Source organism: Eulemur rufifrons, chromosome 7 (genome assembly GCF_041146395.1).
Source record: "Eulemur rufifrons isolate Redbay chromosome 7, OSU_ERuf_1, whole genome shotgun sequence".
Taxonomy (NCBI): Eukaryota; Metazoa; Chordata; class Mammalia; order Primates; family Lemuridae; genus Eulemur; species Eulemur rufifrons.
Window position 1 is genome coordinate 261,172,748 of NC_090989.1, and position 24,282 is coordinate 261,197,029.

Here is a 24,282-nt window from a genome sequence, read left to right on the forward strand (position 1 = left end):
CAGCAGAGTTTATGTCTAGGAGGAGTGGAGGAGGAGTGATCGGGTAAGGCACAGAGAACTGTAGGGAAGCTGACAAAATTCTGTTTCTGTGGTACAGATTTGGGCGTTTACTTTATAATTCATTATTTTGTGTCTTTATGTTGTATGCACTTTCCTGTATATTGTTTAAAATGATGTGCAACAACCTGTTGGCTCACTTGGGCATGACGCTGACTTTGAGGTGGCAGCGGCAGGACACCTGGAGCGCTGGCATTGCTGACACCCATAGGCTATTTAACTGGCTGTCAGAAACACTAGCAAGTGCACGCCCTTCTGGTGCATCCCTAACAGACAGAGGCAACAGAGATTGAGGACTGAGCACTGATAATACCTGTGAAGAGCCAAGGCAAAAACATGAGTATGAACTGAACTCTACCCCAGATAAGAAAAAACATGAGCAGCCTACTTGTGCAAAAATTGAAAATGCATGTTTTAAGGGTACTCAGAGCCCATTGCTAGAAGTTGATGCAGCATCTTTAAGTATCCTGTTGCTGTTTCTACCAGTGATGTAGGCACTGACCATAAGCTACATTTGAAAGAAGATACAAATTTAATTAGTGTGAATAATCCCGCAGATTGCAGTTTGTGTCCTACTATTCCCATTGAACATGGATTCCGAAGACAACAGCCTAAGTCAAAGAATGTTGAAGAGAGTGAAATATGTTGGAAACTAATTCCAATTACAGGTGTGAAATCACCAGAACAACAGTTGGCCTTTCCTAACCATCCCTGGGTGATAATAAGTAGACAGACATTCTGATTACCAGTTTCCATCCTCTCCGCTTACAGACACACTGAAGGGCACCACTGAGGATGATGTGTTGACAGGTCAGGTGGTGACAGTAGAGGAGTAGTGTGTGCTAGCAGCAGAGCCATCTGCAGTGAGTGAAACCACAGACAGGACAGTGTTAGGAGAGCACAGTCTCTTTCCTAGGCAGATAGAAGAGTTTTTAAGTAAAACAATGTTTCATATGTCAGTAGAATTCCCATACCTCTCTTTTCAACATAAGAGAAGATGAAGCAGCTTTCTGAGTTCATATATCCAAAAAATTCCAAAGCTGATGTGCAGGAGTTTATAGAGGGCTTGCATGAGAAACTAAATATGATTATTGTTAAAGCATCAGCTAAGGCTGGAAATTTGCCACCTGTCAGTCCTAATGATTCTGGTGCTAAGATAGCATTGAATGCTCTGGAAAGGCATGTCATACCAGTGTCCTCAAGTGACTTTGACAATAAACACCTCTTTGAGCCACTTTTTAGTGATGCTTTGAAAGACACCATCTCCTATGAGCAGCATTCCTCTTCAACTTTGAGTTTAACCCAAGTGGAAATGAACCAGCCACATCATGCCACCGAGTTATGGTTCCTTCTGATTATACTCTACCTGGTTAAATTGCCTGGAACCAGTAGAAAAATAAACAATAGATCTTCCAGTGATGTAAACATTTCTGCCCAACCAGCTCTTTCAAATTTTACAAGCCAGTTAGAACCTGAAATATTTAATATTTTGAATCATGAAAGATGTCCTGAAAAAATACTGTGAAATTTTATATTCGTAAAGAAGAAGAGAGTATATTCTGTAAAGAAATAAAAGAATATCTTATCAAATTAGGCAATACAGACTGTCATCCAGAACATTCTTTGGAAAGAAGATTAAAATTATATAAACTATTGATTATTATTCAAAATGAAGACATTACAGGTTTCTTTTTTTTTTTTTTTTTTTTTTTGAGACAGAGTCTCTCTCTGTTGCCCAGGCTAGAGTGAGTGCCGTGGCGTCAGCCTAGCTCACAGCAACCTCAAACTCCTGAGCTCAAGGGATCCTCCTGTCTCAGCCTCCCGAGTAGCTGGGACTACAGGCATGCGCCACCATGCCCGGCTAATTTTTTCTATATATATTTTTAGCTGTCCATATAATTTCTTTCTATTTTTAGTAGAGATGGGGTCTCGCTCTTGCTCAGCCTAGTCTCGAACTCCTGAGCTCAAACGATCCGCCCACCTCGGCCTCCCAGAGTGCTAGGATTACAGGCGTGAGCCACCGCGCCCGGCCCGACATTACAGGTTTCATTCACAATTGTGATACCTGGCATTATGACCAAATTTATTTTATTTATTTATTTATTTTTTGAGACAGAGTCTCACTCTGTTGCCTGGGCTAGCATGCCGTGATGTCAGCCTCGCTTACAGCAACCTCAAACTCCTGGGTTCAAGCAATCCTACTGCCTCAGCCTCCTGAGAGGCTGGGACCACAGGCATGTGTCACCATGCCCAGCTAATTTTTTATATATATGTTTTTAGTTGTCCAGCTAATTTCTTTCTTTTTTTTTAGTACACACAGTGTCTCACTCTTGCTCAGGCTGGTCTCGAACTCCTGAGCTCACCTCGGCCTCCCAGAGTGCTAGGATCACAGGCGTGAGCCACCACGCCTGGCCAGATGATCAAATTTAAAGAAGCTCCTCTGTGTTCATTTTGCTGATGTTTATAGCCTAGATGATGTCAAAAGTCATACAATGAATTATTTGTATCTGGCAGTTTTATCATATCTGATGAATCGATTCTACACCCAGAGGATGTCACAATTGAGAACCTTAAAATTTTTTTGACATTCATTGAAGAACTTAGCATTTCAGAAGGAAAATGGCAATGGAAAGTTCACTGTAAATTTTAGAAAAAAACTAAAGGAGCTTGGCAGATTGAATGCCAAAGCTCTAATTTTGCTGATGCTTCTGAATGTCTATCAGAAGAAACATCTGATTGAAATTTTGTCATACCACAATTGTGATTCACAAACTCGAAATACTCCAGAATTGCATTGCTTTCCCAGGCTTCAGGCTCAGAACATACAGCATCAACACATAGTCTTTTTACCAGAGAAAAACATCAAGATGCTTTCCAGGTTTACAGGTAATGGAATAGTGGTTGCAACTACTGAAGACTTTATGCAAAACTTTAAAAATCCTGCGGGCTGTCACAACTCAGTCACGGAAGAAAACCTGCTGCTTGGTGCTCATGAGACTCTTGAGTTACAGTCAGATGCTGTTTTTTTGGTTTTGTTTTGTTTTGTTTTGTTTTGTTGTGAGACAGTCTCTGTTGCCCAGGCTAGAGTGCAGTGGCATCATGATAGCTCACGGCAACCTCAAACTCGTGGGCTCAAGTGACCCTCCTGCCTCTCAGCCTCCCAAGTAGCTGGGACTACAGGCACACACCACCACACCCGGCTAATTTTTCTATTTTTTATAGAGATGGGGTCTCGCGCTTGCTCAGGATCTCATTCTTGCTCAGGCTGGTCTGGAACTCCTGGGCTCAATCGATCCTCCCACCTTGGCCTCCCAGTGTGCTAGGAATATGGGTGTGAGCCACCATGCCCTGCCTCAGATGCTGTTTTGACATTAACCCCTTTGGAGTTGGGATTTCTCAGCATTAAATGTTAACACATTTGACAGAAACTTTTAACATCAGATCATCTGGGCAGTCACACCTAGTGTGAATGTTGTGACTAAGTGAACTTGTGGCAGAAGACCAAGCTCTAAGGGATTGTGGACTTGCAGGCCCTGACACATTATATTGTGTAAGTAAAGTATAATTTTAAAACTTAAACAAATTTTATATTTCAATAAAGAAGGACTTTTTGTTTTTTAAATATAGCTCCATTTAGAAAGCGATGAAAACAATGAAGATATGTCTCTGGATTCAGGGGATGAAATCTCACAAATATAATAGCAATTTTCATTCAGAAATATGGGCAAAAGAGACCAAAGGATCACCTGGAACAGATCAAAAAACAAATATTCAAATTGAGTTACATTCATCTCTTGACATGCAAAACAGTTTATTAGAAGATTAGACTTATCAAATTGATTCTGAAGAGAGCTCCTATTGATATAGTATGCTTTGGGGGAGAGAACAGCAATTGAAAAGAACAAGATTCATATAGCAACTTTAAGGTGTATCACAGTCAAATATGTACCATCAGTTTATTCATTTTAATGTTCTCATCAGACATTTTTGGGGACACCATATGGCCTTTTATTAAATCAGTCTCAAGAAAATGAAAATTACTTTTTATCTGCTTATACCCAAAGCTTGGATAGAGGTAAGTCTCTATCTCAGTTAAGTTGGGGAAAAAGTGATTCTTCTAGGCAATATTCAAAAAAGAAATAATCACAGTAAATGTTTTAAAAATAAGTTGTTGTGGACTTTTTCTGTTTCTTGGAAGTGAATTAACAATTTATATTTCATTCTTTAAACAAAAGATTTCTTATCCTTCCTCAAATGTATTTTTTCCTCTTGCTTAAGTCATGATGGCCTATAACAGTTGAAACACCTAAAAACTGAAATAAATTTATATATATTTAAAACTATGTGCAAAAATATATCCTTAGCTATCACAATAAAATATATTTCTTATGAGAAACAGTTATTTGAAGGTACTTATGTAAAATTTGATTAGCTATAGCTTATGATATTAACAATTGTAGGATAAAATAATCTTGAAATTAGTCATTAAGTGTGAAGTTTCTAACCCAGAGTTAAATTTTTTCTTCTCCCTTTGAAGTCACCAATAGTGATGTTACAATGTGTTTTAAATACCAGAACATAATGTGAAGGTAGTAGTAAACCTTTGTCTTTTACCTTAAGATTCACCATACTTGTAAGAATTTCCATATTAAAAACTCTTTGTAGGCAACTTCCAGAAACATTAGTTACCAGTTATACTTGAGAAATGCAGAGTATGTTTATTCTTGCCTTCTTATAATTAGTACTTAAAATCACATATTTGAGACCAACTAAAAAAGATATTGAAAACTGGCACCTTCTACATTTTTTGTGTATGTGAAGTCAAACTTTTTCTTAACCAAGCCAGGTTTTAGAAATAAAATGACCCCCCCACCCAAAAAAAAAAAGAATAGGGGTGGAAAAATATACTTTGTTGTTAATGTTGGCTCTTCTTACTATTTTAGTCAAAATCTTAATAGCCACTATTCTCTTACCATTTTTATGCATATTGCTTTCTTATTCTGTATTTCAAATACATTTCTGTAGGAAGACATTATCTTTTTTTAAAGCCTTGTGAATTTATTTCAAAGTTTAATAATTCAGTAAATTTCACAATTGTCAGTCAACAGATAGTTATGAAACATAAATGTGTGCGAGTAGATAAAAGCTGTCTCTACATTGTGTATTTTATATAATGACGGTTCAAAAACTTTCAAAGAATATTTGTAGAGTATGGTATCCATAAATCTGATATCCAGATTAGCATTTTGCCCATTAATGAGACTCAGGCCATTGTAATTTATTCTTGTGTCTTAAGTGTTGAAGACATTTACTTCTCTAAAAGCAAATTGGTGCTTTAAAATTACGTCACTTAACTTTCCTTTCTGCTTAAGATGCCAAAGTGTATATGAACAAGTATAAAAATGTTTTAAATACATTAACCAAAATACTTAAAACTCAATTGCTGTTTGATGTCAGATTTTCAAGGTCTTATTAAAGTTGCTAGTTGATATCTGGGATAATTGAAGAAAATATGTTTGATGTTTCACTATTTTGCTAATGTTTGATATTTTAAAGAAGCTGCCAGTATTCTGGGTTAAGTCCTTTTAATCTTAACTTTTGTTTTCAGGCCAGAGTTACAGCAAGTTACTGTTGATGGACTAGAAGTTCTCATTCCAAAAGATCCAATGCACTTTCTAGAAGAAATACCACACTCTAGGTTTATTGAGTGTAGGTATAAGGAAGCACGGGCGTTCTTTCAGGTTAGAGACAGCCAAATGATGTACTTTTTAAATTAAAGGAAGTGTTGTATTTATTTTTAATATTTCTGGGGGGAAATGAAGGGACTTGTAGAAAATAAGAAAACATCTTTTCTCAATTCATCTGTTTTTTTCTTGTTGTTTTCTGTTAACTTTTTAAAAAGTAGACTAAAAATTAACCTTAAGAAACTCTTTCTTTCTTAAATGAATAGATTGATATTTATTTATTGTTTTATTTGAATATGCTTTGATAGGTTTAACACTCATCTCTACCTTCAGTTAAGATAGCCCATTAACTTTATAAAAGATGGTATATTGTCTTTTTGAGGCAATCCAAATAGGATGAAGCCACTGTAGAAGATGGACCATGTAGATTTAGAAAAGACTTCATGGAGAATATAGTTTTTCTTGGAGGGTTGGCATGGAATATGAATTTTTTTTGCATTTATGAAGGTTTTTGAAGATAAATGCTACACAAAGATCAAGTGCTTTTTGAACTTTATTCTGCTCCTGTAGCTTTCAATTCAGTAAACATTTATTGAAAGCCTATTCTTAGGTTTCTGATCCTGGGAATATAAAAATAATTTTGAAAGGGATGAAAGTTCAGCTCTTACAGATGATATGAAACAGAGATACAGTGAAAACAGACAAATTTACAGTGGAGTTTTGGTACCTTCCACTTGTCCTTTATTTTCTGGGGTTCCCTGCCAAGAAAGCTATATACACTGGGACAGAAACAGAATGCAAAAATGAGGTACCAACTTTCTTATTGCTACCAAGTGCCCAAGACCCACAAATGCAAGATTTCTTTGTTACAGTATGCTAGCACCCAAGACCTAGGCTTGACAGCCCAGCTGGGATGACTTGTGAATGTCTGTCTTGGCCCCCTACTAAATATTGTGAGCTTGATGACAGGCATATGATTTTATTCACGTCTGTAGCCCCAGTATCTATCACATTACCTGGCATAAAGAAAAGCTCCCAGAAGGGTTCGTTTTCAAATTAAAGTGAACATATATAATTGAACACTTGATGGCGCCAAACAGTCTTAAATACAATGCTTGGTGCAAAACAAGCATTGATATCTAATAGTCAATATAAAGCACCTCCTAACTTCCTTCCTTCCTTCCTTCCTTCCTTCCTTCCTTCCTTCTTTATTCATTCATTTATTTATTTAAAGACAGGGTCTTGCTCTATTGCCTGGATTAGAGTGCTGTGACGTTGTCATAGCTCACTGCAACTTCAAACTCCTGGGTTCAAACTATCCGTCTCAGCTTCCCAAATATTTATAGCTGGAAAATACAGGCATGCACCATCACACCCAACTAATTTTTCTATTTTTTGTAGATACGCATAACTATTTTTTTTCTGAACCATTTGGGATGGATAAGAGCATACACCTCTCATTCCAGTCATACGTTTTAAGAGAAGTTATGGCTCTGAGGAAAGGAATATGTTCATATTGAAGGGATCTTGTATAATTTGTATATCTTGTAGATGACTTAGCTTCAGGTAACTCACTTTCTTCCTACAGGCACTTTTTGCTTTTAACCATTTGACCAGATGCCACACAACCTCAAATAATTTAGTATTTTTAAAAAATAAGAACATTCTCTTACATATCCTAATATAAAAATTAGGACATTAACATATAGATCATTACTATTTAATGTCTATTAAAGTTTTGCTAATTGTCCCAATAATGACCTTTGTAATATAATAAGAGGATTCAATTCAGAATCACATGTTGCATTAGTTTTCCTATCTCTTTAGTCTTTTTCAGTCTGGGACAGTTTCGCAGTCATGACTTTGATACTTTTGAGGATTACACAGGTATTTTATAAAGTGTCCTTCATTTGGAGTTTCGTTTTTTTCTGATGCTAGATTCAAGTTATAGGTCTTTAGAAGGAATAACATAGAAGTTATGCTGTGTTGTTCTCATTATATCGCATCAGGTGCTGTATAATTTTGATTTGTCATATTACTAGTGATATATCATTCACTTGATTAAAGTGGTCTGTGAAGCTTCATAGCCTTGCTCCTATGAAGTTTCCATTTTTCCTGTTATAATTAATAAGTATTTGGCATGAAGTTACATTAAAACTATATAAATATTGTTTCTCATCAAATTTTCAATTTGTTTATATCACTATGAATGTGTGGTTTCCTATTTTATCCAATAGGATGTATTTTCCCATATTTTACATTATTTTCATTATTTATTTTGTTCTTCAGACTGTTCCATATTTGGCCAGTGGAAACCCCTTCACATTGGTTTCTATGTATTTTTGACTCATCTCCATCATTTTTTTGAGCACTTTCTTGCTTTTTTGATACAATCAGATGTTCTAGGTGCCTCTTGTAATTTCCCTGCAACAACCCTGGGATCAGCCATTTCTCCAAGTTCTGTTTCCTTTTAGAAGCCGAAATCTGGATGCCATTGCTATTTGGGGCTTGCTGCACACAGGTCCTCTCAGTAGACAAGGGAAGGGTATATCTATGTATATTTATTTCTATATTTACCTATTAAAATCTGTGAATTCACATCAGTATCTCCAGTTTAAGTTCCAATTATATAATGCAATATAAGATTCATTTCCACATTTGTGACTCTCTTCTCAAACAGTAAGAAGGGAGTCTCTAAACCTGACTCCCATCGTCCTTAATATGTTTATTTATTCAGTCTCCCTATATGTAACCAGTCTTCTGCCATGTGTCCCCTCCCTCATGTAGATGTTCTTCTCACCCTACCTTGGCATTGCTATCCCCTGTTGGGCTACACCCAAGTATAGACACCCTTCTTATCTTGCTCAGGCTCTGACTTCCCACACCTGGCTGCTCTTCTGCTGAGAGGCTCTCCTCACCCTGCTTGGGCTCTGACTTCCAACACTGGACACCCCCTGCCCCCTTCATGTGGAAGCCCTTATCATCTTCGCAGGCTCTGATACCCCATACCAGGCCACCCTTTTGCACAAAAACCTTTCTTGCTGTGCCCTACCTAAAGGCTCTAGGATTGAGTAGTTCAGGAAGGGAGAGGGAGAAAGGGAAGTATTACCCTGACTTTATTTATTTACTTTTAATTATTTTCTCAGTCTTCCAAAGAAGTTCAATATTAGGCTAATGTACATTTTCCTAAACTTGACTGTATTTCAGCAAAAACCAATATAAAATAATTAATAAGCTCCAGCCTATTGAATTTCAGTGAAAAGGCAGAAGGGAATATGGAAATATCCATACATCTGGCCTAGGAATATCTAGATAGCTACATTCTTATCCTGCTTCTTCAACTACTTTGTTCTGAGATCTTGGGCAAATTTCTGAGTCTTAGTTAGTGTCCTCATCTGTAAAAAGAGAAGATACCTTCTGTCATCTTATTATTCTTTGATATTTTGGTGGAAAATTGTGCTTTTGGATTCCAGGATTCTTCTTGAGTTTTGTGTCCTCGTTTACTGGCTAGATAGGAAAAATTAAATGACCACTATATTTCAATTAAGATACTAAATTTTGTCTTTTCCTAGAGGAAAAGTAATCCCAAGATTTGTACAAGATAGTTTTAAATGAAAAAAGTATACATACTGTAATTTTTAAAGTTTATAACAGATGTATAAGGTATATACATATGTACACTTTAACAACCATAAGGGTCAGTTCTAAGAAGTGGAATTTCTTAGAGTGTCATGTTAGGAAAGGTATATTGGGTGGGAGTATGTCCATCGGGGCAGCCCCAGCAGGACATAACTGTCAGACCTAATGTTTGTGTAGAGCACAAAATTTTCATATCTGTTGTTTAATTTGATCCTTTCAGTCACTCTTTGTAATAAGGCAAGTATTCTCTCGTAATGGATAAGAAAAGTGATGTTTCAAGATGTCAGTTACACAGTCATTATTGGCTGAGCATGTACTGAATCCTAGTTCTCCAAACTCCTAGCTCCAGGCTTTTTTCACTACAAGGATAAGAACATATATCTCTCATCCCAGTCCTATGTTCTAAGAGATATAATGGCTCTGAGGAAAGAGATATGTTCATATTGAAGGGATCTTGTATAATTTGTATATCCTATAGATAGTGACTTATCTGCAGGAAACTCACCTTCTTCCTTGGATCTTGGCTTACGATTCCTATAGTCCATCTAGGAGATCCAGTCTCTCCTGCTGTATTGTAAAAGAATCACAGGATATTTTAGAATGTTGTAGGCATGAGAGGGGCTTAGTCAATCATTTATTCATTTGCCTATTCATCAATGTGTTGCTCACATATTATATGCCAGGCACCATTCTAAATCTGTAAATACAGTGATGGAGAGATGCAGTAGCTGCCCTCAAGGAACCGTCTTTACAGTCTAGTGGAGGGAATATAAATAAAATCAACAATTAGAATTAAATATGGTATGAATTTTAGTAAAGATATGTATTATACAAGTGATGACTATTATAAACTCAGTGAGAAAACAGGTTATTTCATTTGTCTTTGTTCTAATATATCTAGTACCAAACATAACTCTTTGCTCTATAAATGTTGAACTGAATAGGAACACTGGGAGAATAAATACATAAATGTCTTTCTGGGAGATCAGGGAATATTTCTCAGAGGCTGGAGCTGAGACCTGAAAGATTTTGTTAGTCAAGGGCAGGTCGGACAAAGAAAACAACATGTATAAAGACACAGAGGCTTAAAAAGTTGTGGTATATTTGGGGAGTTACCGATTATTGCTGTCATGTGAAGTGTGAGGAGAGTGGAGATGAGGCTGGACAAATAGTCAGGGACCAGAACACAACATCCTTGTCTGCCAGATCAAGAAGTTTAGATTTTGTCCCGTAGGTAGCAGAGCATTACTATAGAATTTACAATGCTTTCCTTGGTTCCAGAACATCCTAAAAGCAAAGAAAATCAGAAAACCAAAATGACTAAGTAAATGATGATAATATTTGTATAAGACCTTAAAATTCGTAAAGCATTTTTATCCTTAAATCTTCACAGCAGTCCTACAAAGTATAATTATTATTGTTAAAGTACAGATAAGGAAATTAGATCTAAGAGAGATTTGTTTATTTTATTCTTTCACTCATTCAACAAATATTCAGGCACTGTTCTAGGCCTGGAGGTACAGTGTTAAACAAAGTCATTTTCTTCATAATCATCTTTTAAGATGATTATGCCCAAGGTCACAGCTAAAAAGAAGTGGAGCCAAATTTGAACACAGATAATCTGATTCAAAATCTCAGGCTCCTTCTACTATGCTACACAGTATCTAAAGACCAATAGCATATGAATGATGAAAATATCATTGAATTCATTTTGCTTCAGCCATGCTTGCAGCTCTGGTAATTAGCCTTCTTTTCCCCTAACTGCCCAACCTGCTAAATAGTGATGTGCAGGAGGAGCTGATGAAAGTATAAGTCTCGTCCTTTGGGAATCCTGGTTATATTCTTTCCCTTTTAACTTGTCTCTCCTAGAATCTACTCCTATATTCTCATTTTAACGTGTGACTAAAAAGTAACTAGGGGGGGTTTATAATACAAAAAGATAGGATATGTAGTTAACTTTCAAATTTAATTCAGATGTCACAGAAATGTTTCTAGCAGTTTAGAAATGGTTATAGTAGCTGACTATTTGTTATATCTGTAGCAGTACCTTGATGATAACACTGTGGAAGCTATGGCCTTTCGGAAGAGTGCAAAGGAATTATTGCAACTGGCAGCCAAAACATTAAACAAATTGGGAGTACAATTCTGGCTGAGCAGTGGAACTTGTCTAGGTAAAATTCTTATTATGTTTCTTTTGTCTTTTGTCATTTTATCCTCTTTGACTTTAGGGATGACTGCTTGAGATGACAAAACATCAGTGATATTTGATATGTCATATTTATAGACAGAATAAACATTAGTGAATGGAGCAAGGATCTATTGATTTCTTTAAAGAAATTAATTTCAGAAATATAAAGTAGAATGTTAGGAAGGCCATGTTTGCATTTGCCTAAAATTTTAAGTAATATATTTAAAATTTATGTCACAGTATGTAGACTATACAGTAGTCTCCCCTTATCTGTGGAGAATATGTTCCAAGACCCCCAGTGGATGCCTGAAACCTCAGATAGTACTGAACCCTTTTTAATATTGTTTTTTTCCTATGCATACATGCCTATGATAAAGGTTTTATAATTTACAAATTAGGCACAGAGATTAACAATAATAAGTAATAATAAAATAGAACAATTATAACAGTATATTATAATACAAGTTGTGTGAGTGTGGTCTCTCTCTCAAAAGACTATATTATACTGTGCTCACTCTTGTTCTTCTTTTGATGATGTGAAATGATAAAATGCCAACGTGATGAGATGAAGTGAGGTGAATGACATCATCATTGTGACATAGTGTTCGCTACTATTGAAAACTAATTTAAAACTTCTGAATTATTTATTTCTGGAATTTATCATTTAATATTTTCAGACCGTGGTTGAGCACGGGTAACTGAAATTGTGGAAAGCAAAACCGTGGATGGGGGGGACTACTGTAATTGATTCTCAGGTAATCTATAAATTAGCATTTTATTATTTCTATCCCAAAGATTCTTACTGCTTGTTTTGAAAACTCTGTATCTTTACTTTATACACCATACAAACAGCTTGCATTGCACCAGAAGTTTCTAATGAGAGGAGGATTTAAGGGAATGTCGTAAAGTCTTCTCCTAGCCCTTTCCAGGTCATTGACAGTATCACTGTTCATCTGAGATGGAAATAGAGACTTTTCTACAGTCCTTAGGCAAGTTGCTGTTAGAATTTGAAAAAGATTTCTGAATCTCTGTCCACTATCCATTAGATCAAACTTCTTTAGAATGTAGAATTATTTAGAATCTTAAATTTTGTTTTGTTTTTATTTGTTCCCACTTGGTTATAATTGTAGTTTATTGTATTTGTTCCTTCTTAATTACAACTGTATTTGTATGAAAGTTAATTCAGCTCCTGCTATTACAGGGTTGGCATATAATTTTTTGTCCAATTCAAGAGACTTGAGAGTGAAAGAAAGTGCCATTAATAATCATGTTGGTACAATAGTTATAAACTGGGATGGTTACCCTATCTATTAGGCTTTGTAGAAAATTCACATGGTTCTTTCTTTCAAGGAGGTTACCCCTAGAATAAGCCAAAAAAAGAGTATATCTCATACATTTATGTGATATTTGCTTTAAGGTTTGACTTTTTAGAAGCAAGATTGTTTTATAGTGTGTGTCATCAAAAACTTCTTAATCATTTGTCATGATTTGTTTTGAGTTTTTAGTCCCATAGTTTTCTTGATTTAAGGGCATTTATGAAATGAGGGGGTTGTATTAGATGATATTTAAGGAGCTTGCTATTTTTAATAGTTTATAATTCTTTGATAGAATTCTTTTAGAATTCCAGACAATATTGCCCAATAGCAATTGGAAATTTATTGTAGTCATTTATTTACTTCTAAAATAATTTGTATGGAATAATTAGAAGGATAACAGGGAAGACCCAGGAGTACTTAATAATATTAAGGTATAAATTGTATTTTTTTAGAACAGTGCTATAGCACCTAATTGAGACATAAACACTTAGAAATATCTTTTGGCAGTGTGTTGAAAATTGAAGCTGATATTGCTTTTCTTTTTTATATGACCCATCACTTAGGCACTGTTTAGAGCTAAGTTCTACAAACTGTTGTTCAGGAAAGGTATATTGGTTAAGCAAAATAATTCAGCATTTTTTAGTGTTATCTTAAAGGCAGCCTCCATCACTAGAGGTTAATGATTAAACATTCTCAACAACTTAACCTACTTACTTATTTATTTATGAGACGGAGTCTCTCTCTGTCACCTGGGTTAGAGTGCCATGGCATCAGCCTAGTTCACAGCAACCTCAAACTCCTAGGCTCAAGTGATCCTCCTGCCTCAGCGTCCCGAGTAGCTGGGACTACAGGCATGCGCCACCATGCCTGGCTAATTTTTCTATTTTTAGTAGGGACGGGGTCTGGCTCTTGCTCAGGCTAGTCTCAAACTCCTGACCTCAAGCTATCCTTCCGCCTCAGCCTCCCAGAATGAAAAGATTATAGGCGTGAGCCACTGTGCCTGGGCAACTTAACTTTTTCAAATGGATGGTCCAGTTATGAAAGATAATGATTTATTCAGAAATTAAAATACATCATGAAAGTTTTTGAGGAATCTGAGAGTGCTCAGATCAGTAAAAATAGTAGGCAGATGGTTCAGGCGACTCCTATAACCAAGCCTTTAGTTTGGGACTTAATTTTCTAAAAAATAATTTTGGTAAAGCACCTTAAGTCTAATCCGATGAAGTAAAATTCATTATTATAAATACAAAGAACATCCATTATAATGACTAATTTTTTCCAAACCTAAATTTTTTTTAAAAAATTGTATCACTCTTTTTTTCTTTTTTTAGGATGGTATCGGCAGTGCAACATTATTCCTTATAGCAAAGATGTCGACCTAGGAATTTTTATACACGATTACAAACCTGATATTATTTTAGCATTTCAGGATGCAGGACTTCCACTCAAACATAAATTTGGAAAGGTCAGTAACAAAAATCAGCTTTATTTTTTAAGTAATGTCTCAATTGTAAAGTTTATATTAAGCAACTCAGACATGGTTAAGAACGCTGTGCATGCATCATTTTGTCACTCAATATTGACCAAGATGAGTTCAGCAGAAGCTTGTTACCACTTGTGATTTCTGCACTATTTAAGAAGAAGCTAGAAAAATATGCTTTCTGTTGACAATGCGGAAAGAATAATCTTGGAATCTTATAGATGAATTTATTGCCATTATATTAGCCAACAATACAAAATTAATATACTATATAATATATAATGAACATATTAAGTAAGAATCTCACCCACCCTAACTGAAATTGTATTTTTCATGAGTCATTTAACTTTATGTTCACTGAGGTATGGATATCATTATCAACAGAAAATATTCCATTGATTGCTAAGGGGTAGAAATATACAATCATTTCAAATAAATAATTTCTTATCTCATATGTCCTAGGTTTTAGCAAGTTTTTCAGAGGTCAAACAGGAATAAGTCATCATAGGCTAGATGAAATCTCCCTCGAGACAATTTCATTCCTATGCTCTGAGCCCATGATTTTTTGCAGTCACCTTGTTCTTAATTTGCTTGTTCCCAGGGCAGCGTCCTACAGAGCCAGTAGAAGTATGTTTAATAACTAGAAAACTATTTCTCCTATCATAAATAATCATTCTATTTTACTAAAAAATTTAATAAAATATCTTCCTGAGGTGAAAGTCAAAGCAATAGAGCTCTAGGCATTTAGCAAACATTTACTGACCATTCACTGTATGTCTTGCTCTGTCCTCTGCACCTGGAACACAAAGATGAATAAATTACAGTTCTTACCTCTGAGAAGCTCACTGTATAATTGGGAGGGGAAAAAATGGCATAAATAATTACTTTGTGATTGATGTTATAACAGATGTACCAAGTCCGACAGGAACATAATTATTTGTAGAATAAGTTTCTTTAGGGAAATGCTCTCAGGACTTTTTTCCTGTACCATAACTTTTTATTTCTTCTTTTTTTTAATGCATATAATGTAATGATCTGTATACTATGTATGTGGCTGTGAGGAATATCACTTGACTTAAGTACTTATCTGTTGATCATGATGAGAAACTTAGTTCCTGATCATTTTACTTGGTTATTGAAGGGGGTAATTTTTCCTTGGTTTCTTTCCTTCTTTAATCAGAAAGCTGTTCTGGAATAGGATGTTTCTATTTTCTCCGTAGAGTGATAATTTAACTACCATTAGTCATTTACTCTGAGTTGTGATCAATTATTAGAAGCAACATTATTTTAGATGGAGTTAAGAAAGAAATTAAATGATGGCATGCTACTGATGCATCCCAATTTCAGAGGTGCTTTAACTTGAAAAAATCACATCTTAGAATTAGTACTTGATATGCATAAAACATAAGAATCTTTTTCTTTCTTTTTTAAGAAAAGTTTTTAAAAATGTATTTCCTTTGATTCAGTCTGTAAAGGTTTTCATCTTCCCCTTAGGTAGAAGACAGCTTGGAACTATCCTTCCAGGGAAAAGATGATGTAAAACTTGACATTTTTTTCTTCTATGAAGAGACTGACCACATGTGGAATGGAGGCACTCAGGCCAAAACAGGAAAAAAATTTAAGTATGAATCAAATAAGTACTTATAAAAAGGGCTGTAGAAACTTCAGAATGTAGAAATAAGGAAGTAACTGAAAATGGGCATCGGGGGATCTCTGTCGAGGCTCTATCGACCCAAATAAATAACTGAGGCAAAAATCTCAATTAATGGAGGCCTATTAAGCCAAGATTTTGAGGACACTGGCTGTTTTTCCGAAGGGGAAGTTGGAACCTTCAGCATTTTAAAGGCATACAGACAGAAGGAAAAAGGCAGCGGGGCAGAGGGGCCGATAAGGTAGTAGTTACATTCTTGTGAGGCCCAAGAAATCTACATTTTACCTAAAATAAGGGAGTAAATGAAGCGTCAATTATGTAGATGTCCCTGGGTAGGTGGAAGAATGTCTGATTCTGGCTTGCCTCCCATTCTGTTACCTGCAGGATAAACTTGTAATTCATTATTAGTGTGGAACTGAACAGGCATTAGTTTCAGGTGCTAGACATAGGTACAATTTGTATGTCCTCGCTCATGGGAGGTTAGCAAGAAATTTCCTTAATGATTGATCTGCCGGGCTAGTTCTTCATAGGTGCCTGAGGCTTTTACCTTTTCTTTTGCATAAGGAGTTGAGGGGGTGGCCCTGAGAATTTGATTTTCCTTTTATAGCTCCATTATTAGCTAATGCTTTCTCAGCTTACTCCTAGAGTCCAGTTATGCCTGTGAAGTGAGAATACCTATAAGGATAGTCTTCGAGGAGCAAGTGTCCCTGGGTTTGTCAATGTCAGGACTCATTACGATTAGAAGCCATTGAGTCACGAGAAAGAGAATAACAAAGCAAGGAATACAAATCAAGCCCAGAGCTTAAGCCTAAAAACTGATTGTCAGAGCTGTGGGAGCTTGATAATTATATCGGGATCAATAAGGGTTGGCAAGAAGGAGATCATTAAGGTGAAGTGAAGTTTAAGTGAAGAAATTGGGATTGAACAGAGCTAAGGCCATATGTGCTGAGCAAACTTGAGAATGTGCCTTTAAAATAGACTAAGGGCTAATCATTAAAGGATACTCATTGGTTTTAATAGCTACCATATTTTGTCGAATATAGTAATAAGATAACATTGATTGTAAGATGCACCATTATTTTATGTATTACTAAGAAAGGAAAAACACTGCTAATTAAAATTGTAAAACACATGATTCACAGATGGAAAAATCGGGGGGAAGGTGTTTCAGAACTAATGAAATATGATATATTAGATTGGCATTGTTAACATCTAGTTGTTTTTTTAAAAATGCTGCTGTAATCAAACTCTTTTTTGGAAAAGACGGAAATGACATTAGAGTAACTGTGCTCTCCTTTATGATGCAGTTGCCCTGTCCTCAATTCCAAGAGAGAAAATGAGAATGAGAACTTGAAGGGCATGGGGTTTGGAGTCAGGCAAACCTGGGAAACCTCAGCTCAACCCTAACTAATTTGTGGCCTTCACCTTTTCTGAACATTAATCATTTTATCTGTGACATTTGAGTGATACTACTGTGTGTTAGACACTCTTCTGAACATTTTTACATGTATTAACCCTTCTAGTCCTCACAACAGCCTTAGCAGGTAGATATTCTGTGAGGCACTGGGAACTTATGTATTATTTATTCGAGATCACACAGCAAGTAAGTGAAGGAGTCATACAGACAGCAGTCTATCTCTAGAGTTTATGCTTTTAACCACTATTCCACACAACCTTTCTGATATACCTGACAATGTGAAGCACTTAGCAAGTTATCAGCGATGGGAGTTATCATTGTTATTTAAATTTTCAATATCATGATTATTAATGTGATTGCTATCTTTACTGCCATTATTATAGTAGCCATGTGGCCAGTGGCATAAATTTACCTCACCAAATAGCCCAGATTGGGGCTTATATCAGTGAATAAATTTGAGCCATTGGGCACAAAGAAGAGTATTCTGTAAATACAGAGGAGGAATTCCAAACTCAGATTGGTTTCTCCTGGGCACGTTGCACACCCTGCTGGGATCCTTTAATCTTTACCTGAAGACAGAATCTTCATGTAAAGTTAAACTTGGAGGTTGGAGAGTAATCCAAACCTTTTTCTCAAAGTCGTAAAGTACCCCCAAATTGACACTGATCTCAGAGCCTACCCTTGAAATTTTATTTATTGTAAAAAAAAAAAAAAAACTATTTTGCTTTATGATAACAAACTCTTTTATGCTAGGTAATCTCTGATTGTAAGACACTTAGAAATTAGTAAGATAATGAATATGTAATTGACACTGTCACTATGGCTAGGTAAATGGGAGTAGGTGTTTTTGGCATTCCTCTACAGTACGTTTATTCAAAATATGATAAATGCCAAATTTAACATATGATTTAGAAGCTTAAAAAATGACAAGATAGTATAACATAAATATGATGGGCATGGAGCCAGTGGGCTTGCTTTTGAGTCCCAGCTCCACGTTTACCAGCTATATTACCTTGGGCAAGTTATTTAACCTCTCTGGGCCTAAGTTTCCTCAACTGTAAAATGAAAATAATAGTAGAAATTGCCACATAGAGAGATGTTAAGGATTAGAAGAGTTAACATACAAAAAAGGCTTTGAGGACTGTCAAGATGTCCTGAGTACTAAGTAATCACTAGGTGCTGTTATTAATACTACTATAGTAGTATTAGAAAAACTATTTCTCTTCTTATGAGAAATTTACAAATTAGAGACCTGTATAATTATCTCAGTATTAAACTGCTATATCTATTCTTAGAGAACTCATATGAGAGTGTCACTTTTTTTATAAGAAAGATAATTTCTAGAGCCAGTATTAAAATCTTAAATTTCCATCTAAGGCTTGAATTTTTCCCCTTACTGACATAATGTGAAACCCGCAAACCTCAAAAGAACTGTTCATTTCCAACTACTACATGTCTGGATAGAAAAAGCTTCTTTCATTCTGCTTTAACTGCTCTTTATAGTAGCAGTGTTTGGGAAGTGTGAACTGTTCTGATTATTTAACAAGAGAAATGAGCAGTGATAGAACTGTGTGGACAGATGGTGTGAGTCCCAGATTTTCTATCATGTTACTGTGACCTTAAAAGGCAGAGAAAAGAACAGGAGATGGCTGCGTAGTTTCTTTGGAAGATTCCCCCAGCCATATGCCATTTTTATTCTTTTCAGCACTATTTACTTGAGGGAAATGTAGTATTTTTAACACTACTATTCCATGGGGGGGGGAGGGGGGACCAAAACCTTTAAAGCTAGTCTAAGGATCTTTTTAATGGATTTTTCATTTTTAATTTTTGAACAGGTTATATATTACATAATAAAATAGTCAAAGGATATAGAGAATATGTATGAAAAGTAGACCTTTCCTCATCCTGTGCCCCTTGTTTTCCCATCTCTAGTTCTCCTTTCCAGAGACAACCATGTTTACTCGTTGCTTGTGTATCTTTTCAGAAACAAACATGCTTGCATACATATAGTGTTAACACTTATCTTTCTCCCCTTACACAAATAGTAGTATATTTTACACTGTTCTTTATTTTGTTTTCCTCACATATCTACATATCTCAGAAAGTGTTCCAAATCAGTATATGTAGAAGTACTGTCTTTATTCCATTGTATGGCAATACCATAATTTATTCAACCAATTCTCTGTTGATAAATATTTAGGTTGTTTCCAATATTTCACTATGACCCTCAGTTCTGCCTTGACTATCTCTGTCCAGATATCTTTGTGCACAGATGTGAAACTATCTGTAGGATAAAGTATTAGGCTCAAATTTCTGAGACAAAGGGAACATAGGCACGTTTCAGTTTTGACAGTTATTGCCAAATTGCCTTCGAAAGATGGTTGCCCAATTTATACTCTCAGCAACATGGTTTGAGAATATGGATTTATTTGTAAGATGTGTACTATCTATAAAGAGATTTGCCATTGTGCCTTACAATTAGTAACGAAGTGAATATACCAGACACCAAATATAATTAACAGCACATTACAGTTACTATTAAAATTGTAATGCACCTCCTTACTTTCTCTAAGGGTCTTTTTATCTTCATAATACTCTGTTTTAATTCATGCAGAGTCGATTCTGAGAAAAGTTTATAGAATGCTTACCATTTTTTAAAAGGCTGCTGAGGAACTCAGGAAGAAAAGACATTTTCCTCTTTCTAAACTACTCTGCATGTCTACAGAATAATGTCTTTGGTCCTAAGATTTAATAATTATAATATTAACAGCAATAATAAAGATATAGCTACCAGGGTATCTGCTAGATATCAGGCACTATAATGGGTAGTTTATTTATATAAACTTAGGGTAATCCTCATATTATCCCTGTGGTGAGGTATTCTTACCTCCAGTTAGGAGGAAACTAAAGCTCAAAGAATTGAAGTAACTTACTCAAGATCATTGACCATTAATGACAGAGCCAAGATTTTTCCCCAGATCTATTTGATTCTTAAGCCTAAATGCTTCCTTCTAAGAGTTAATAAGTTAAGTGAGTACATGGAATTCATTCGTACATGTAATTCATTTAGAACACTACCTGCCCCATGGTAAGTACTGTATAAGTTTTAGCTACTGCTGCTACTGTCATTGCTGTATTACTGTTACTATTACTGTTATTATTACTACTGTGCTGCAGTGGTACAAAGCATAGCACTTCCAACACAGTAGTAATTTGAATTAGTTATTCTCTGGGCAAGCATTTTCTTCCCAAGTCTTATGATACTCATTCCATCTTTAGTTCTCAGTCTTTCTCTTCTTTACCTGAAGCCATTCCTTTATCTAAAATCCAAATTCATTCTAAAATATTGTCTGGATTTTTTATATCTACTTTTTTTCTCCAGAATCCAAAGCACCAGAATTAAAAAGTGATGAATATAATAACTGTGCTTCTAGGGTGTGAAGTTTTTATTCTTCAACTTCACAGTTCCTACAGATGCTGCCCAGGTTTCTCTGGGTTGTTTCTTTCCTTCCCATCTGAATCAGCTGATGTGGTTAGAGGCTAGAAGTCTGAGAGGCAGTAATAACAGTTAACTTTATTGAATATTTACTGTGTGCTAGGCACTATGCCAAGCTTTTATATGTATCATCTCATTTAACCATCACAGCAAGTTTATAAGGGAGATTTTATTATCATTACCTTTATTTTATGGATGAGGAAATTAAGGCAGAGCTAAGACTCAGATCTAGGTTTATATCATTGTATTAGTGTCATCATGATCTCTATCACACTGTTAATACTCCCTCCATGAAAACATTGTCAGGGTAATACAGCCACTGCTATTTCCTCTGATAGGAAATCTGCTACTCCTTGGGCCAGTAGTGGGTTCCTTATACCTTCTGATATTTGCAGTTTCTGCTTACTGGATAGATCTTCAGGAAATTTGGACTCATCCTCTGTGGACTACACTTCCATTCAAGTGTGGCTCCTATGTAATTTATCACTCCATTTCTGTAACATTTATTTACTAACTACTATGTACTAAGGATACTGATGTGAATATAACTTAGTTTCTACTCTCAAGGATCTTATAATCTAGACCATAAAACAAATATTAAAGTACTCTATCAGCAGTACAGTAATTAAAGTATGTATAATCTATAGTTGAGGTACCAAATCAACCGTAGCTAGAAACAATGGCAAGGAAGTGTGGCTTAAAAATAGAAAAGTATGTTAGGTAGACTTAGGAGAATTATGTCCTAATAATACTAGGTTTACTTAACTATTTTTATAGTTAGATTATTTCTATTTTTTAAAATTAAAATTCTGTGAGCATCTGTCTACATAAAGTAAAAGCTTTATTAAAGGATTATGTATTCCCTGAATAGATAACCAGAAGTGGAATTACTAAATCAAAAGATGTGAGCCTTTTAAAGAGTTTTGATACATATTGCCATATTACCTTCCCAGAAAACTACACAAATTTTTATATAGTCACCAATAGTGAATGAGAGTGCTTACTTTGCTACATAATTTTGAGAGTTTTGTATTAAGTTATGGTCATTCATGATTCTCCTGATGGTTCCTTTGAGTAACTTTTTTTTCACTTTCTTTTCATTATCCCAAGGTATCTTCTATCATAAAACCAGTCATTGATGGCAAATTACCAACAATTATTACCTTTCTGTTAGCATCCATTGGTTTTTAGTACTACCAAACACATATCTTCCCCCTCCCTGCCAGTTTCCCTTTCAAAATCCATCTTTAAAATATTAAAGTCCATTTTGAATACCTTGTTAAAAGTATTTGTTAGACATTTATTTTTGTAGAGGCTTCTGTATCTAAGCTTTATAAATTTTATACAGGTGTGATTTTAGGTGAGTGAGCTCAAGAATTAGAACACCTGTATTCAAATCTGAGTTCTGTTTCTTTGTGTCACTCACATAATCTTATGAACTTCAAATTTCTCCTCCATAAAATGTGAATAACAGTTGGGCATGGTGGCTCATTCCTGTAATCCCAGCACTTTTGGAGGCCAGGGCAGGAGGATAGCTTGAGGCTGGGAGTTTGAGACCAGCCTGGGCAACATAGCAAGATGCTGTCTGTACAAAAAATAAATTAAAAAAAAAAATTAGCCAGGTACGGAAGTATGTGCCTGTGGTCCTAGCTAACTTGGGAGGCTGAGGCAGGAGGATCACTTGAGCCCAGGAGTTCAAGGTTACAGTGAATTGTGATTATGCCACTGCACTTTAGCCTGGGTGACAGAGTGAGACCCTTTCTCAAAAACAAAAAAACACCTGTTGGTTCAGTTAAAGAAGAAATGAGTTAAAATATCATAGAGATGAACAAAATTAACAGGCTTGATCTTTTTGATACATATAAAAGTATTCACCCAACAAATGGTGAATATACTTTCTTAATCAGCTATAAACACAGCATTTACTAAAGTTGATTTTGTACTACATCATAAAGGTAATTTTAATAACTTTCAAATCATTAATAAAATTATTCCTTTGTGTGTATTTATATAATTCTCCATATTAATGGATTAAAGGGGAAAAAACTACATGGTTATTTCAATACATAGAATTCTATAACCACAATGGAATTAAATTATAAATTGACAATTAAAGTGTATCTTTCAGATGTGTGGAAACTTTAAAACACCCTCCTTAATAAGTTATGCATAAAAAGGAAATCATAGTAGAAATTATAAAATATTGTGGTTGGTGTAATTCTTCACATTAAAGGGTTAGAATATTAAAGGGAGAAAAAATTTACATAATTCTTTCAATAGATGACATTAAAAAGTTTTGATAAATTTTGTAATTAACCAAAAGAAAAAAAAGACCTATTAGCAAACTTGAATTAAAAGTGATCTGGAATTTCTTTAAACTGAAAAAGGGAATATAACAAAAACATAGAGTGAGCAATCATATTTAATGATAAAACTGTAGAAGCCTTTTCATTAAAATCAGAGAAAAACAGAACGTGTGCTTTCCCTGCTTCTATTAAACCGTATGTTAGAGCAGCAGTCCCCAATCTTTTAGGCACAAGGGACCAGTTTCTTGAAAGACAATTTTTCTATGGATGGGGGTAGGGAGGATGGTTTCAAGATAATTCAAGCACATTACATTTATTGTGCACTTTATTTCTATTATTATTACATTGTTACTTGCCACTCACCAATAGGGTTTTGATATGAGTCCACAAGCAATTGATTTATTATGGTCTCTGTGCAGTCAAACCTCTCTGCTAATGATAATCTGTATTTGCAGCCGCTCCCCAGCGCAAGCATCACCACCTCAGCTCCACCTCAGATCATCAGGCATTAGATTCTCATAAGGAGCACGCAACCTAGATCCCTCTCATGTGCAGTTTACATACAGTAGGATTCAAGCTCCTATGAAAATCTAATGCCTTGGCTGATCTGACAGAAGGCAGAGCTCAGGCGGTGACACAAGCTATGGGAGTGGCTGTAAATACAGATGAAGCTTCGCTTGCTCACAACCACTTACCTCCTGCTGTGTGGCCTGGTTCCTAACAGGCCACAGACTGGTACTGGTCCAAGGCCTGGGAGTTGGGGACCACAGTGCTAGAGGGCTTAGGCACTGGAATAACGTAAGAAAAATAAATTAAGAGCTAAAAGAGAAGACAAAATTTGGTAATGAGAATAAACTGTGTTGTTTTGCAAGAAATTCTTGTGAAAAAGTGGCTCTGCTGCTCCAGCTCTAGAGTTTAACACAAAGCTTATTTTTAAAAAGGTCAGGTTCAGCTGTAGTTGATGATGTCTCTATCTCACTGAGCCAGGCTAACACTAGTAATAATAAATAGCGTTCTTCTAGGACGGTGGAAGAACTTCCTTTTCACT

At 35.5% G+C, this 24,282-nt stretch overlaps 1 protein-coding gene and 1 pseudogene across 2 annotated transcripts in view; both read left to right on the forward strand.

The window, feature by feature from the left end:
- Positions 1-24,282, forward strand: part of FKTN (fukutin) — a 43,545-nt gene that overhangs the window by 11,270 nt on the left and 7,993 nt on the right. For both annotated transcript variants that reach the window (XM_069474521.1, XM_069474520.1), the window contains exons 5-8: positions 5,666-5,798; positions 11,422-11,551; positions 14,216-14,349; positions 15,859-15,986. In XM_069474521.1, coding sequence (XP_069330622.1) covers positions 5,666-5,798; positions 11,422-11,551; positions 14,216-14,349; positions 15,859-15,986 — 525 coding nt within the window. The remainder of the gene's footprint in view (positions 1-5,665; positions 5,799-11,421; positions 11,552-14,215; positions 14,350-15,858; positions 15,987-24,282) is intronic.
- Positions 170-4,200, forward strand: LOC138387955 (protein TASOR-like; annotated as a pseudogene).